At 43.3% G+C, this 14,102-nt stretch overlaps 1 protein-coding gene across 1 annotated transcript in view; it reads right to left on the bottom strand.

Moving 5' to 3' along the window:
- Window positions 1–14,102, bottom strand: part of fam171a1 (family with sequence similarity 171 member A1) — a 29,582-nt gene that overhangs the window by 12,099 nt on the left and 3,381 nt on the right. The window contains exons 2-3 of the mRNA XM_030749080.1: window positions 7,524–7,751; window positions 6,692–6,784 (exon numbers count right to left, since the gene is read on the bottom strand). Coding sequence (XP_030604940.1) covers window positions 6,692–6,784; window positions 7,524–7,751 — 321 coding nt within the window. The remainder of the gene's footprint in view (window positions 1–6,691; window positions 6,785–7,523; window positions 7,752–14,102) is intronic.

The following is a 14,102-nucleotide window of genomic DNA, read 5'->3' as shown; positions in this document are numbered from 1 at the left end:
AAAAAGTGTGTTTTTTATAATACAGCAATAATTTAGAAAAAACATAATATTCTACATTAATGTGTCCTATAAAGTGACCAAAAATGGTTAATGATGATGATGGTTAAACATGCAATGCCCGAGCAACCAAAGTCTGGCACTGATTATTCTGCTGTGAAGAATATGATGTGAGGTCATTGCTTGTGTTAAATAAAATTCAAGGAGCAACTTAATAGCATAAGGTGACATCTTCTTTTAAATAGGCACTGTCATTTATTTAGAGCCATTACCAGCTTCCTACAACCTTAAATACTGGCACACCAAATATGTTTCAATCCATACCTGAAAATAATCTAGAACAAATAAAAGTCAAGAAAATTATATTCTTTTAATGTACACAGTTAATTCCTGTCTTGACAATGAAAAGTACAAAATCTAGCTAATGTCCAGTATGCTACATGTGCTGTTCACTTATGATTTAAGATGGTAAGGGGTCACTGATTACATCTTAGTAATCACAATACAAGATAAAAATAAAGCTCTCTCTTTCACACACACACACCAAAGTAAATGTAAAATTGTCCCATTGTTTGGGTCTGATCAGCTGATGTTTTGCACATATCTCAGGTGCAAGCTATAAGATACATTCAGTCTCCCTATTAAATACCATGTAGAAATCTGAACTTGAAACCACCTGACCATCTTGTGCATTGATGTTTGTTTCAGCATGTTTTACAAGGCAGTTGTATACTCCTTGCCTCCGTCTAGTGCGTTCATATAAATTCAAACAACAAATTAGGCTTAATGGAGGTAGCTCCAAATCAATAACGCCCTACTTGACTTTCTCTCCCAAGACAGTGTGATGTTCTTTTTCTGATATCTTGGAATTAATTGTTTCCTTTTAATTTCTCATCATAGCGGCCCGGCATCCAGTTTCTGCATGACATTAAGAAAATTACAGATTAAAAGCAATAAATTGAAAAAAAAAAGCATGTAGCTACTCAGCAAGGTGATGTCATTGTGGTCCAACGGTGCAGAGTGCACATTCCTGAGCAGTGAGATACAGATCCAGCTGCACACAAGTGTTCACTGTGTTTGGGTTTCTCCTTGTGCTCAACATAATTTCTGTGCATGCAGTACGAGTACAACTTTCATGTTTCGGTCTAAAGTTTGGCATAAAAAATTCCAGTGTGAATGTTATTTTCCTTTCTGTGGTGGCTCTGTTTTTCTGAAAGGAAATGACCCTGTTGCTGTTCTTTGTGTGTACCCTTCTGTGACTCTTTTTGTCTTTTTTCCCTCCACTTTTTCTCACCTCATCTGTTCCTCCTTCTGTTGGACACTGCTCTCCCCTTCCGCCCCCTCTCTCCTACTCTCTCCGCCCACAACTCCACTTCCCAACCATATTCTCCTCCTCCTCTCCTTTCTCCCTCTTTTATTATCTTTCCCTGTGCCACACGCCCGGGTTCATCACTCCCCTGGGTGCCCAAGTTCACAACGCCATGAAAGACAGTAGAGGACAGGGGGCCGGACTGCTCCCAGCTCAGGCACGTGCTGTGGGCAGTGTGTGCTCAAGAAGTTCGTATGTTAATGGAGCCTGTATGTTTATGTGAGAAATTTATTTTAGTCAGACAACACAGCTGACAAGTTAAATTACTCCCCTGTTGGCCACAGACACACAAAAGAGGCAACAGACAAAGAGACCAAATTGATTTGCCTGAATGAAAACGCCTTATCTAATGTAATTACACCCAAACAAAGAGGCTGAATAACAAAGACACACGTGTGATTTATGTTTATATGGCGTGTCTAGGAGATGGCAGACTTTTCTTTATATCTGGTATTAGATATTTTACTGATAACAGACCATTTAATATAAAAAGGGCTTTTTTTAAATTATGAGCTTACAAATTATGCAAAAGAGAACAAAAAAAAACAAACACTGATAAAACATCACTTCCATCACAACTTGAGTTTTCTTACAAATACTTAAATACTAAGGTTATAGTATAAAACTGAAGTTCTTGTACTCGGCCCTACAAATCTTAGAAACATGGTGTCTAACTAGGCACTTACTCTGGATGGCATTACCTTGGCCTCCATTAAAACTGTGAGTCCCTTGGGAGTCATTTTTGACCAGGATATGTCCTTCAATGAGCACATTAAACAAATATGTAAGACTGCCTTCATTCATTTGCGCACTCTCTCTAAAATTAGAATCACCCTGTCTCAGAGTGCTGCTGAAAAGCCAGTTCATGCATTTACTACGTCTAGGCTGGACTATTGTAATTCATTATTATCAGGTCACTCTAAAAGCTCCCTGAAAAGCCTTCAGCTGATCCAAAATGCTGCAGTGAGAGTACTGACAGGGACTAGAAAGAGAGAGCAGATTTCTCCCATATTGGCTTCTCTTCATTGGCTCCCTGTTAAACCCAGAATACAATTTATTTAAAACTCTTCTCCTCACATAGAAAGTCTTGAATAATCAGGCCCTGTCCTATCATAAAGACCTCATAGTACCTTATTGTCCTAACACAGCACTTCACTCTCAGACTTGAGGCTTACTTGTGGTTACTGGAGTTTCTGAAAGTAGAATGGGAGGCAGAGCCTTCAGCTTTCAGTTTGGATTTGGGAGACAGATACAGACAGATTAGGCTTAAAACTTTCCTTTTTTTGAGAAAGCTTATAGTTAGGACTGGATCAGGTTACCCTGAACCCTCCCCTAGTTATGCTGCAATAGGCCTAGACTACTGGGGGGACTTGCATAATACACTGAGTGTTTCTTCTTTATTTATCTCTTTTCACTGCTTGTGTGTTTATACACCACTACTGCATTTAATTATTAGTTATTATTAAACTCTGGCTCTCTCTCCCCTCACCCCCAAACTGGTGGCCACAGATGGTCCCCGACCCTGGTTCTGCAGGGGGTTTCTTCCTGTTATAAGGGAGTTTTTCCTTCTCACTGTCGCCAAGTGCTTGTTCATAGGGGGTTATGTGACTGTTGGGAGTTCTTTCTAATATTGTAGGGTCTTTGCTTTACAATATTAAGCACCTTGAGGCAACTGTTGCTGTGAATTGGTACTATATAAATAAAACTGACTCAAACTATCAGCAACTAACCTGTACATTTTTTTTTATTATTTCATCCCTAGACAGTGAAACATAACAACATCTGGTAGGGTGGAAACAAACAAAATTGTGATTCAAAGTTTATTGTAGACCTTAAAGGCATTGGCAAAAAAATTTTAATAAATGGAAAAACTGTGTGTGTGGGGCGGTGGCCAAGGGCGGACCCATCCCCGGCTATCGAGACTGGCTACTGGGACATGGAATGCCACCTCTCCGGTGGGGAAGGAGCCTGAGCTAGTGCGTGAGGTTGAGAGATACCAGCTAGATATAGTTGGGCTCACCTCAATGTATGGCCTGGGCTCTAGAACCAGTCTCCTGGAGAAGGGCTGGACTCTGTTCCAGTCTGGAGTTGCCCTTGGTGAGAGGCGGCGAGCTGGGGTGCGTATTCTTGTATCCCCCTGGCTTGCTGCCTGTACATCGGATTTTTCACCGGTGGACGAGAGGGTAGTTTCCCTGCGTCTTCGGGCTGGGGAACGGGTCCTGACTGTTGTTTGCGCTTATGCGCCGAATAACAGTTCAGAGTACCCACCCTTTTTGGGGTCGCTGGGCGGGGTGCTGGAGAGTGCTCCATCTGGTGACTCCATAGTCTTGCTGGGAGACCTCAACGCTCACGTGGGCAATGACAGTGAGACCTGGAGGGGTGTGATTGGGAGGAACGGCCTGCCCAATCTGAACCCGAATGGTGTTTTGTTGTTGGACTTCTGTGCAAACCACAGTTTGTCCATAACGAACACCATGTTCGAACATAAGGATGTCCATAAGTGCACATGGCACCAGGACACCCTAGGTCACAGGTCGATGATCGATTTTGTAAACGTATCATCAGATCTGCGGCCATATGTTCTGCACACTCGGGTGAAGAGAGGAGCTGAGCTGTCAACTGATCACCACCTGGTGGTGAGTTGGATCAGGTGGCGGGGGAAGATGCTGGACAGGCCTGGCGCACCTAAATGTATTGTGAGGGTGCGCTGGGAACGTCTGGCAGAAGCCCCAGTCCGGGAGAAGCCCCAGTCCGGGAGATCTTCAACTCCCACCTCCGGCAGAACTTCGACCACATTCTGAGGGAGGCTGCGGACATTGAGTCCGAATGGACCATGTTCCGCACCTCCATCGTTGAGGCTGCTGCTCAGAGCTGTGGCTGCAAGGTGGTTGGTGCCTGTCGTGGTGGTAACCCCCGAACCAGATGGTGGTCACCAGAGGTGAAGGGAGCCATCAAGCTGAAGAAAGAGTCCTATTGGGCTTGGTTAGCCTGTGGGACTCCGGAGGCAGCTGACAGATATCGGCAGGCCAAGCGGAATGCAGCTCAGGCAGTGGCCGAAGCAAAAACTCGGGTGTGGGAGGAGTTCGGTGAGGCTATGGAAAAAGACTTTAGGACGGCATCGAAGCAATTCTGGCAAACCGTCAGGCGACTCAGGAGGGGAAAGCAGTGCTCCACTCACACGGTTTATAGTGCGGGTGGGGTGCTGCTGACTTCAACTGAGGCTATAGTCAGGCGGTGGAAGGAATACTTCGAGGACCTCCTTAATCCCACTGACACGCCTTCTGTAGTGGAAGCAGAGTCTGGGGACGAGGGAGATGACTTGAACATCACTGGGGGTGAGGTCACTGAGGCAGTTAAACAACTCCTTGGTGGTAGGGCCCCTGGGGTGGACGAGATTCCCCCGGAGTTCCTGAAGGCTCTGGATGTTGTAGGGCTGTCTTGGTTGACACGCCTCTGCAACATCGCATTGAGATCTGGGGCAGTGCCATTGGATTGGCAGACCGGGGTGGTGGTCCCCATCTTTAAGAAGGGAGACCGGAGGGTGTGCTCCAACTTTTGGGGGAATCACACTCCTCAGCCTCCCTGGTAAGGTCTATGCCAGGGTGCTGGAAAGGAGGGTCCGTCTGTTAGTCGAACCTCGGATTCAGGAGGAACAATGCGGTTTTCGTCCTGGTCGCGGAACGCTGGACCAGCTCTTTATCCTCTCAAGGATATTTGAGTGTGCGTGGGAGTTTGCCCAACCAGTCTGTATGTGCTTTGTGGACTTGGAGAAGGCATTCGACCGTGTCCCTCGGGGTATCCTTTGGAAGGTCCTGCGGGAGTATGGGGTGTCTGGCCTATTGTTGCGGGCCATTCAATCTCTGTACAACCGCAGTGAGAGCTTGGTCCGTATAGCCGGTAATAAGTCGGATTCGATTCCTGTCGGTGTTGGACTCCGTCAGGGCTGCCCTTTGTCACCGATTCTGCTCATAATTTTTATGGACAGAATTTCTAGGCGTAGCCAGGTGGCGGAAGGCTTCTTCCTTGGTGGCCTCAGAGTCTCATCTCTGCTCTTTGCAGATGATGCGGTCCTGCTGGCTTCATCAGGGGGTGGCCTCCAGCTCGCAGTGGAATGGTTCACAGCCGAGTGTTAAGCGGCCGGCATGAGAATCAGCACCTCTAAGTCTGAGGCCATGGTCCTCAGCCGGAAAAGGGTGGAGTGCCCTCTCTGGCTCAGGAACGAGTTCCTGCCCCAAGTGGAGGAGTTCAAGTATCTCGGGGTCTTGTGTAGCCATCCGGGAGAGGCTCAGAGTAGAGCCGCAGCTCCTCCACATCGAAAGGAGCCAGTTGAGGTGGCTTGGGCATCTGATTAGGATGCCTCCTGGCCGCCTCTTGGGTGAGGTGTTCTGGGCATGTCCCACCGGGAGGAGGCCCCGTGGTAGACCCAGGACACACTGGAGAGATTATATCTCTCGGCTGGCCTGGGAATGTCTTGGGGTCCCCCGGATGAGCTGGAGGAGGTGGCTGGGGAGAGGGAAGCCTGGGCTTCTCTGCTTAGGCTCCTGCCCCCGCGACCCGGCCCCGGATAAGCGGAAGAGAATGGATGGATGGATGGAAAAACTCTGACCAAAAGGTCCATTAGTATTAGCTGTTCTCGGGCTGTTGACTGCAACACACGATCACCTTTATCACATGGAGTTTGCCCAGTTGTGTATCGGCATAATATACTAAAATCTTTAAGAAGAGATTTTAAAGTCTTTCTCATCTGATTAGAAAGCTTTTACAGTATGCACATTTTGGCACATGGTGGTTGCAGTGGTAAGGCATTTTTACACTGAGCGCAAATGTTCTCTGTTTCCAGTTTGCACTGTACTTTTTCCAAGTATCACTACTGCTCAATGAGTAGTTAGCAAGTATCTGCAGACAATCAGCATCTTCCTTTCAAACCACAAGCAACTACTGTGGCAAGCTGCTAGAACCTAAAGCAGTCACAGCCTGAACGATATATAATTTATACTTTTTTTCTTTCAGACACAAGAAAAAAAAACAGATTTCCCTAACACTTGTTATGTGTTGTTAAAAGTGATTTGCAGCAATGTGGTGACCACAGAAAAATTAAGGCCATTCAGCAATTTTAAGCAACTACTGGTGAAATAATCACTGGTGAAGCAAAGTGGGTGTACCCAAAGAAACTTTTTTCCAAGTCCCAGGAAAGTGATTGAAGGAACTATCAATGAGAGCACAGGGTATCACTGATTGGCATATTATGTTCTAGTAGTAAATTAATGAAACAGATTCTTTTTAAAACAATGAATTGGACTGTACACAAGGCACTGACATGCTCACCTTGTAATCCTGGAACAATCTCGACAACATCTTCATACACCATCAGAGTAGCAGCTCTTTCTGGCAGCAGGTCCAGACTAATGGACGAAAATACTACAAGACAAACAAAAACACACACCACACGCTGTTTATAGGAACAACTTCAGTATCAGATTAGAAACAAGCTCTAATCTACCACTTTACTAATCACTCTCAGACATAAATCATTAAATCATCTTTATGCATTTTAATAGTCCTGCTTTCATCCTGTCTGCTGTGCAGGACCGAAGTCTGACCCAACAAACTGCACTTCTTTCCTCTTCCTTCCTTTTTTCCCCCCACTCGTCCATTGTTCAGAGCTGGTAAGCGTGATAATCCAATTGGCCGCCGTTCCGTTGGCTCATAATAACCCCCCCTCCCCAGTCCACTTCCACACACACACACACACACACACACACACACACACACACACGGTCTCCAGGCTCCTGGGAGATATTTGTGAGTGTGTGTGTTAGTGAAAGGGAAGCTTAAGCAGCCCCCTTGCTGGGTTTTGGCATCTACAATAATAAATTAGTAATGGAGTACTCCACTCATTAGCCCACACACCTGGCACAAAATTGTATTTTTTTTTCCTTTCATAAACATAAAAACATGAAACATAGAAACTAATGTGCATGCAGATAGTTCTCTGCATAGACTCTATTCTTCTTAATTTGGTAACTCTAACTCAAAATATATGTACAAGTTCTCACAAGCTACACACACACACACACACACACACACACACACACACACACACACACACACACACACACACACACACACACACACACACACACACACACACACCTACCAGGTAATCTGGAGGGAGTCCAGGGCACAGAGTTTGGCACATATCCTTGTTTGGTTGCGGTGACAACAAACGGTGTCCCAAGGCGGTAGGGGAAATGCAGGTAGATGTTGCCATCAGCAGATGAGGTTTCCGTTGTTAAAGAAGTACGGTTGGCAAAAAGCTGTACAGTGGCTCCAACCAGAGGCTGGTGAGTGCTGGCATCGCTCAGGTGAACCTTCAGAGTTACCTCTGTGAAGACAGTGCTCAGTCAGCAGTGTACTCAGTATCTGTAGGGCTTGTAAGGTGTGAAGCCACCATGGCAGGGAGTGATGAACACACAAAAACACAGGGCTGCTATGATTACAGCCATCTAAAATGCCATCATCTCATTAGCTGGTTTTAGCTTCAGTGCCAGGCCTTTGGCCTACAAATCCAAATGCCAGCCAATCGCACAGTGATGGCTGTCTGACCATTTCCTGGACTCTCGCCAGTGGCACTTCCCCTCTAAAACAATGGGCCATTTCCCTCTCTCAAAGAAGCCTTGGAGCTAATGGGAGAAAAACAGCAGCACGTATGAATACCTTCTCTGAACAAGCCGAGGAATAATAACATTTTTAAAAAGAGACGTGCTTTCCCCAGTCTCGCGAAAGGTACATATGGAGTAATACCGTAATAATGTTCTATTAGGATTAACATCAATGTCTGTGGAACAAGCTATCTAAAAACCACCACAGGCTGTCAGAAAATACACTACCCTCCAAAAGTATTGGAACAGTGATCCCAATCCCTTTATTTTTGCTCTAGACTGAAAACATTTGGGTTTGACATTAAAAGATGAATATGAGACAAAAGATCAACATCTCAGCTTTTATTTCCAGGTATTTACATCTGGATCTGATACACACTTCAAAAGATAGCAACTTTTGTCTGAACCCACCCATTTTTCTCGTGAGCGAAAGTATTGGAACATGTGACTGACAGGTGTGTTTTGTTGCCCAGGAGCGTGCTGTTGCAGATTATTAAAACACTAAATAACGCTGAATGTCTAAGCTCAGTTTCAGATTTGGGTTTTGCCTGTGCAAATTGTGCATTTATAGTTAGAGGAGAAACCAACATGAAAACCAGACAGCTGTCTATGGGTGAAAAACAAGCAATTGTGAAGCTGAGAGAAGATGGAAAAATCAATCAGAGCCACGGCACAAACAATGGCCATAGCCAGTACAATTGTTTGAAAGTCGTCACTGGTGTTCTAAGTAACATATGTTGAACAGGTAGGCCTAGGAAAACAAAAAAAGACCCTAAAACATCTGTTAGTAACATCAGCCTCACTGTTCCAATATTTTTGGAGGGGCATGTATACTAGGTATTTATAACATCCCTGCATCAACCAAAGCCTTTCATAACTTGTTTTCAAAATGCAGCAAACAACAAGCAAGCCATGACCAGAGTGCTGTCAATTTTAAACACATTAAAAAAACTGCACTCTTTTCCATCAAATTAGCACCGGATTTTCTAGTAACCCAGTCCAGATTTCCACCAACTTTGAGCTGAACCAAGCTAATCCAGGTTGCACAATAAAATAAACAGAATATGACACCTCCACTGATGCCATCATGGTTTAGACTTCAGATCAGGAAAAACCTGCTTCGTTTGGTATCAATCTATTTTTTATTTTTCTTGAAACGCTCCAGTGGGTTTAATGGCATTCGTATGAGTACTGTTTTGTACAGGTGACATTAACAACCAGCCAGCCATTTCCCGTCAGGCTGTATTTAAGATGGGTGTATGTGGAAATTCAAAAAAACAATGCATTAACATAAAAAATTCAAGATTCAGCAGGTGTACACGTTAAGATCTCCACATATACCAGTGGTTCTCAAACTGCAGGTTGGGTGTGAACAACCTGGTGAAAAAAATCTGAAGTGAAACTAAGGAGAATGAGTGATTTTCTTTGGAGGAAAATAAATGAAAATAAAGAGCACCTGCGCAGATCTTTTAAGTAAAATACATCTCTGATAATTGTTTATTGTTAATGATTGATAAAAATTGTGGGGTGTAGGGCATGACCTTCTGTTGGCTTCAGAAATCAGGCATCCCACATGACGTTTGAGAACCGCAGACACATACAGTCACATCTGTATGTGTCTAAATTTCCAAAGTGATATAAAAATAAATCTGCAGCATATCTACCTGATATCATGCACTACTTGCAACAGCAGCAGTCACATTGAGACATGGTCAGACTGTCTTTCACTGCAGAAACTCTACATCAGCTGTCAGATACCCAAAGATATAAGTTTATTTCACTCCACTATTGTCTGCAGATCTTAATGCAGGGAATTCAAACACTGACAAACAAAAAACACTTCATCTTCAAATCCCAAAGGCATCATAAAAAAAAAAAAAAAACTTGGAAGAGAACACTCTAATTCACAGCTACAGACCTACGCTGTCCCTCTGTCTTTGCACACATGACAATTTGGGTCCTGTTTGATCACGGGCTGCTGGCTGACACATGGTGGCCTTTCAATTGTGGCTGAAAGGTTCCCCCTCACTCCTCCCTCTACCATTAACAAAAACAGTCCTCCTCCCCCATGCTCACTGAATTTTGTCCTAACTCTTCCTTGAAACCCCACTCGCTGTGACACACACGGTAATGCATACATGGCTCAACAAATCCCCCTCCCCTCCCCCCGGGCTGAGGGATCTTCTGGTCAGTGGGAAACCACTTTGACATTGTGAAGGAGAGAGTTCAGCCTGAGTGCACGCTCCACCTAAAACAAAACAAAACAAAAAAAAAAAAACAAACGAGCTCTACACCAAATTATAACGTTGGAAGGGTGGAAGTTACAGACGGTGTTTAGCACAATAAAAGATCTGGCAGAGCAATGTGTCAGTTTCAACCCAAAACACATAATTATCCACGGGTGTAAAGATTCACTTCATTCCTGAGATTTTTGTTTTTTTGTTTGTTTTTTTTAAACATTTGCACTGTGCCAGCACAGAACTGGGAAACAAGCAGACTGGATTTCCCCATGAAGGAAACTCTCCATTGCTTTGAGATTTTCTCAAGTGTGCTGGAGAGGTCTTGACCTCACTTCCTGTCCCACTCCCTGTGATATGCTGCTACGGGTACCAGCTGTGCTTGCTTAAAAAAAAAAAAAAAAAAAAAAAACTCCCCTGGGAAACTTCAAGACTGACGCACACACACACAAATATAGTCCCCTCCCAGTTCTCGTCCAATAAATCAGCACTGAGGTGACATCACTGTTAAACAAGCTAAGAGTCTCCCCTCCAAAGGAGATGACCACCCCAAGGGATGTCCAATACCCCCGATTCTGCAGCTAAACCTCCATAGCTGCTTCTTCCTATTTGTGTGTGTATTGAGCACCATATGGAGAGTGAAGGCTTCAAAGAGTTTCTCCCTGACCAGCACTGCCATCTCAGACCAATTATCCCCAGCAACAGCAGCTAAAGCAGCAGGGATAGCTGTGTGTGTGTGTGTGTGTGTGTGTGTGTGTGTTTGTGTGTTTGGATGCAAGCAAAAAGAGATGCAACCAAGATGAAAACAACAAGGAAGAGAATGAGAGTGCATGACTTTTCTTCCCTATAGCTTGAACTAAGTTTGAGAGAGGGGAATGATTTCAGGCTTATGAAACTGTGGTGTGATAAATGAGGAATGGGTAGCATGGCTGGCCTCCACTGGGTGTGTGTAGATGGCTTGGTGTTCTTCCAAAGAGAGCAGGGGGAAGCAGAACACATCTGCATACGTGGTTTGGTTGAGTGAAGATATTTAGTATGACAGCAGAAGGCATGCGAGCACTCGGTCCTCATTATAATCACCGCTTTATCACAAGATACACCAGTGACGTCAGTGTGAAAACCTTCCAAAGCATTCAGCTCAAAGATATTTAACAGATGAACACAGTTTCATGTTTGTAAAGGTGAAATATTATTGATTATGTGGAGTTTATGCTTGGTTTGATATACTTTAAATGACTGATTACTTAATCTTTTGAGAAAAATTAGTTACCAGTTATGACAAGATTGATATAATTTGTGATATTTAGCTAAATGCAAGTTAACCACAAGACATTTTAAAACGTCACAATTAGCCAAATGATATAAAAATATCAGTTTCTTGGGTTAAGGACATGAGACCAGGGTGTTTTGTTTTTCTTTTTAAATGAAGAAATTTTAATCACCCTTTCAAAGAGGTTTTAGTCAGAGCCAAACCAGCTTAGTTAACAGGGAGTTCATGTCACTCTAAACTGACATTCATTTCAGATGGTCAGAAATAATAAAATAAGGTAAAACCATTTTTTTCTTTTACTCTACTTCATGTGGATCAGTCTAATACCCCCCACCACACACACACACACACACACACACACACACACACACACACACACACACACACACACACACACACACACACACACACACACAAAGCCCTATTCTAAAAACTCTCCATTAAAAGCCCTCCAGTTGTTTGGTTTTCATGGTTTAGTTGAACATTATAAGAGAGGAGTCCTCGTCAGTATCGGCAAAAAAAAGCGAATCTAAAATATTCCCATCTCTACATTAAAAATTGTGGGGAATTTCTGATTCTGGGAATATCTGCAGGATACTGTGCAGCACTTCCTGCACAGAGTGCACCGTGCCTCATAAAGGTTTCGGCCATGCCACACAATTTCCCTGAATTTGCAGTTTCCTGTCTTCACTAACTAGTGTGTGTGTGTGTGTGTGTGTGTGTGTGTGTGTGTGTGGGGGGGGGGGGGGGGTGGGGGGGGGTTCAATAAAATGAGTGTTCTTTGTTCTGCTATCATGGGGCCTGTTTTTTGAAACAAGTTCAACACACCTGGGATATCAGGATCTGTTTCTGGGATCTGTCTAAATTCAGGCAGGGATTATACTCAGATGCAGATATGAACAGCTCCAGATGAGTCCCAGAACTGTCCTGTTAAATATGAAGTCAGAGCCTGGCACTTAAATGTGTGGATGGACCCACATGGACCCAAGTGGACTTCAATACATAAAATTGACTATATACTACCAGGTATTCAAAGCAGTAAGATTGTTCATTGTGATGAGAATCCCCATTACTGTCTGTGTGCAACTCTCCACACCAAAGAGGAAATAAAAATCATTTTGTGGTGATAATCACCACAAGGTGAAAATTAACCAGTTCAACTTCTTACAGAGCAAAAAAACATCCACATCTTGTTTTGTCACATCAAAAGTTCAGCAGCATCATATAAACCAGCAGGAGCCTGATGGTCTACAGATTTACTTAAGAAAACGGCTTAAGCTTTTTTTGTCATGCTATTCAGGATGGATGACTCTCCCCTGTTAAAGAGACTGCTGATGTATTTGCATCAGGGGCAAATGTAGCAGCAACAAGCTCGCGTGACTCAAACCAAAAAAAGGTTCAAGTTACTTTAAAGTTTAATTAAGTCTATAAAATGGCTAAGAAATGGCAAAAAAAAAACTTAAATTCCTTATTGTCTGTCAAATGTCAACAAAAAGAGTGATTTAAAAATCTTAAAAAAGCAGAGCAACTGGAATCACTACACTTTCTTATTTAAGCAACTTCACTGACTATTTCAGCAGTTGCCTGTTATTTTTCTCTTAATGGTGTAGTTCTCACTGTCAATTAACTGGGAAATGGTTACAGATCAAGGGGGTAATTTCACCATCTCAAGCAGAAGCACATGGCTGATTACGAGAGGACCGAGAAATCATGTGAGAAGGCTGGAAGAAACAATAAAAATCACACAGATGCTGCACTCGAACATGCGAGACAGCAGAGAGTTTTAAAAACGTAAATCTGTATTTCACTGCAGTAATGTGAGTATTGTTACAAACAATACACTGCAGTACCATCATATTATTTTAAGACTGTCGGGCAAAAAAAAAGAATTTTAAACCAATTCATCATTTAGCCAAAACAAAAACAAATTTTAGGACATATGGTCTACACCATGCATGCCTTTTCAACCTTAGGCACCGAGAAACTGTTGTTGTTTCTGGATTTAATAACTTGTCTAACCACAGCAAAAAGGCATTACAATTACTGCGGCTATTATTTTACTCTTCAGATAAACAACAAACATCTGTGGTGATCTTGCAAAGAACAAAAATAGAGGCATAAATACACAAGAGAGATTATGAAGGGACACAGGATACACAAAGGAGGGGGAAAAAAAGGGCAAAACAGGACTTTAACATGTCATGTCATGAAACACTCAGGTGCAAACAAAAAATAATATACAGTATTGTGGAAAAAGTCCTCAGCCACCCCTTATTTCTTTGTGTTTTACTTCCAAGGAGCCACACTTGTAATTTTTAAAGTGGTCTTGAGTTCTCCAGGCTTTCTGAAGGTGTTTCAAAGGACGTTGACATTGGACATGCTTTTTTCTGTTTGTGCAGTGTGTTCTTAAAGTCTGAGGAAACTGAACAAATGGAGGACAAAAGAAGCAGATCTAAAAACTAGTACAGCAGATGAACAGTATCTGAAAGCCATGGCCTCAAGAAATCTGAAAAAAAAATCCAGCAAAGACCTGTCACAGGAAACCATCAGAAATGGTCTCAGTGGAA

Source organism: Archocentrus centrarchus, chromosome 16, assembly GCF_007364275.1.
Source record: "Archocentrus centrarchus isolate MPI-CPG fArcCen1 chromosome 16, fArcCen1, whole genome shotgun sequence".
Classification (NCBI taxonomy): domain Eukaryota; kingdom Metazoa; phylum Chordata; class Actinopteri; order Cichliformes; family Cichlidae; genus Archocentrus; species Archocentrus centrarchus.
The sequence above is the reverse complement of the archived record's forward strand: the minus strand, read 5'-3'. Positions and strand labels throughout refer to the sequence as shown.